The sequence below is a fragment of the Egretta garzetta genome, unplaced genomic scaffold, assembly GCF_000687185.1.
Source record: "Egretta garzetta isolate BGI_Z169 unplaced genomic scaffold, ASM68718v1 scaffold448, whole genome shotgun sequence".
Classification (NCBI taxonomy): Eukaryota; Metazoa; Chordata; class Aves; order Pelecaniformes; family Ardeidae; genus Egretta; species Egretta garzetta.
Genome location: NW_009260497.1, coordinates 2,366,114 through 2,369,035, shown reverse-complemented (window position 1 = coordinate 2,369,035; position 2,922 = coordinate 2,366,114). Strand labels below are relative to the sequence as shown.

The 2,922-nt window shown below is 63.6% G+C and overlaps 1 protein-coding gene across 1 annotated transcript in view; it reads right to left on the bottom strand.

Moving 5' to 3' along the window:
* The window catches only part of LOC104131289 (diacylglycerol kinase beta-like), an 18,019-nt gene that overhangs the window by 12,406 nt on the left and 2,691 nt on the right, over window positions 1–2,922 (bottom strand). Inside the window, 5 exon segments of the mRNA XM_009644448.1 lie at window position 1; window positions 3–117; window positions 797–1,036; window positions 1,486–1,548; window positions 1,809–1,965. The exon segment at window position 1 is cut by the window's left edge and continues 46 nt beyond it. Coding sequence (XP_009642743.1) covers window position 1; window positions 3–117; window positions 797–1,036; window positions 1,486–1,548; window positions 1,809–1,965 — 576 coding nt within the window.

The following is a 2,922-nucleotide window of genomic DNA, read 5'->3' as shown; positions in this document are numbered from 1 at the left end:
TGTCCTTCAGAGGGACCCCGGGGGCCGGTGGGGTGGGGGGGGGCGGGGGGGCAGCTTTCAGCGAGCTGTGGCTCTTCCGCAGGCTGAAGGGCAACCTCTTCTCCACGCTCCTTGTGCCTGTGGGCAGCGGGGGGGAAGAAGTTCACGGACAGGGGGACATGGAGCTGTCCCCAGCCAGGAAACAGGGCTGTCAGCAGGGGAACTCCAGGACAGGGACCCATTTGGTGTGGGGCAGGCAAGGTGTGGAGGATGCAGGGCTGGGTGCCATGGCAGGGGCGGGGCCAGGCACCGCCAGTCAGTCCCCTGGGTGCAGACCCCAGCACCTCCAGCACTGCGGGTTTGGGCAGGAGGAGCAGTGGGAGCCCACGGGGACATGCCCTGCCCGGGATGAGCACCCAGCCAGAGGGAGCTCGGAGCTCGGCTGGCGGCGGGTGGTTTGCTGGGATGGCGGCAGCCTTTGGCAGATGGCTGCTGCTGGCAGAGGGGCCCTTCCCAGCACTCCCCCTCCTTGTGGCTGGGGGGAGCTTGGCTGGAGGCAGCCATGCGTCACCGCTCCAGTCCCCCCTCGCTAGGAACTGCTGCCAGGTAATTAAGACATTGACTGGCAGGGGCTCTGCGGGATGGGCTTGGTGGCTTAAGTTTGCAAAGCAAAGGTGTCAAGATACCCAGGAACTCGACGAGTTTGGAAGGTCACTGCCACTGTGCCGGAGACCTGACCAGCTGCAATGCTGGGGCAAGGTGCGGCTCTATGGCTTGTCACTGCCCGTGTCCCCCCCAGAGCCCCAACCAAGCTCACCAGGTGACTGAGGGCTGAGCAGGGACCCAGAGGAGATCTTCGAAGAGCCCGAGGAGTTGTGAGCAGATGGGGTGCCAGCAGTGGACTTCTGGGAGGATGATCTGGACCAGCTGGGGGAGGCACTGGGGATCGATGCTGGGGTGAGGGATGCCAGCTGTGGCTCAGCCACGTTGCTGTGGCAGCTCTTGGGCTCGGGAGCGTGTCGTCCCAGGGCAGTTAGGAGCGTTTTCCCATTGATCCCTGCAAAGCAGATGTAAGCCTGTGGGCAGTGTGACACCAGGGTACCTCTGCCCAGCAAACTCGGGTGCTGGTCACTCACCCTGGGGCCCCTTTGCTAGCCCAAATGCAGGCTGGCATCCTGGCCCCAGGGCTCTCTGAGGGGCACCACGGGCAGCCCCTCACCCTCCTGCCTAGCCCAGTGGGTCCCAGCAGCACTCCTGGCCCCAGGGGCCGGCCACCACTGTACTCAGGCCAGGCGGGGAGGACGTGGTCCCCCAACACCATGCCCTGATGTGGCAGTGGAGCGCCCAGGGAGGGTTCTCCCTTTTCTTTTGCAGTTTATAGTCCTTTCAGCAGATGTCTCCACGTGCCACAAATTCACCCGGCCAGGGGAGGCAGAAGCTGGGTGCCTGGCACCCGTCCCCTGCTCTTGGTGCAGCTGCACGCTCCGTGGCCACCTGCACCAGTACCTGTGACAGGGGCACAGGCCACCTCGATCTGCATGGAGATGCCAGCATTGAGTGACTTGGGCTCTGGGCACACCGAGGAAAGGGAGGAATCATCACGATGGCACCCTGTGGGTCCCCACCCCAGCCCTCTCCTCCCCGGCACAGCATCTCTGGGAGCCCATCCATCAGATAGAACAGAGCTGGGCTGCGTGCTGGCCCTGATGCCACCCACTGTGGCTGCCACCCCGTGACTCTCATCCCCATGGGGTGGTGCGGGAGCGAGCCCAGCGTGCCCTGGTGTGCCTGGCTGGGCGGCAGAGGCAGGGCTGGCTCACCCAGGGTGCTGAGCTGGGAGACGCCGGGGGTCTGGCGCTGGGTCTCGGGGGAGGCTTGGCATATCTTGCGCTTGAAGGAGGTGAAGAGGTGTTGGCAAAGCTCTTCGGGCACGTCCGCCTCCAGGTAGGTCTTCATGAAGAGGCGAAAGCCCTCGTAGTCAATAGGCTGGGGAGGGAACGGGATGAGGATGGAGGTGCCACAGGGGTCCCATGCCCTGGGTCCCCCTCACCGGGCACATCAGCTGCAGAATCCTCCCCAAAACCGCTAGCTTCCCAAATCCCAGTGGTGAGGTAGAACCTAAAAGCACCCAGAAACGCCAGAAATCCCCAGTGCCAGCACGGCAGAGCCAGGCCAGTGGCGTTGCGAGCAGGCGTGGAAGCCGCAGCAGCCAGGATGGGAGCTGGAAGAGCAGCAGGGAAGGGCAGAGCCACCGTGGGATGACACTTGCGGGCAGTGGGGCGGCAGCCAGCTCACCTGCCCGGGGGTCTGCAGCCAGCAGGACCCCCAGATGGTGGGCAGCTCACCAAAGGGGCAGGAGGATCTGACAGAACTGGGTGCTCAGCTCCTGGCAAATGACTGAGGAACTAAATATGGACTTTCTGGCACAGGATGGGGTTGTCTGAGGCAGAGGGGTGTGAGGATCTGTGCCCTGAAAGCCTCCCGCTCCCCCAGGGCAGGGCACGGAGCGGGGAGATTCTCCAAGCCCACCCCCAGCCCTTCGGGACTATCGTCCTCCTGAGGGCTCCTCGCCTCCTACTTCCCTGCTGGGCATCCCCGTGGCATCAGGACATCGCCTTCCCGATGGCCGTGGCGGCCCCAGCTGGAGCGAGGGTCCCGTGGTGCCCTTGAATAGCGGGGTAGTTTTGCTGCCCCTCCTCGCCACGTTCAGCCCACTGATTTTTCACATTTTGCCTCGTTTCTAGTGATTATGGTCCCCATGAAAGGCTCTGTCCCGCTGGCACACTAATAGGTCTCTCTGAAAGCACTGCTTGGAAAAAATAACCTTGGCCTTCCCCAGGCGAGAGCGAGAAGGCATGGGGCCGTCCCCTGCCCCCGTGCTGCGAACAGCAAAATCATTTACTTTGGGGGGAAGAGAGAGTAAATCCCTCCTGGCCTCTGCCT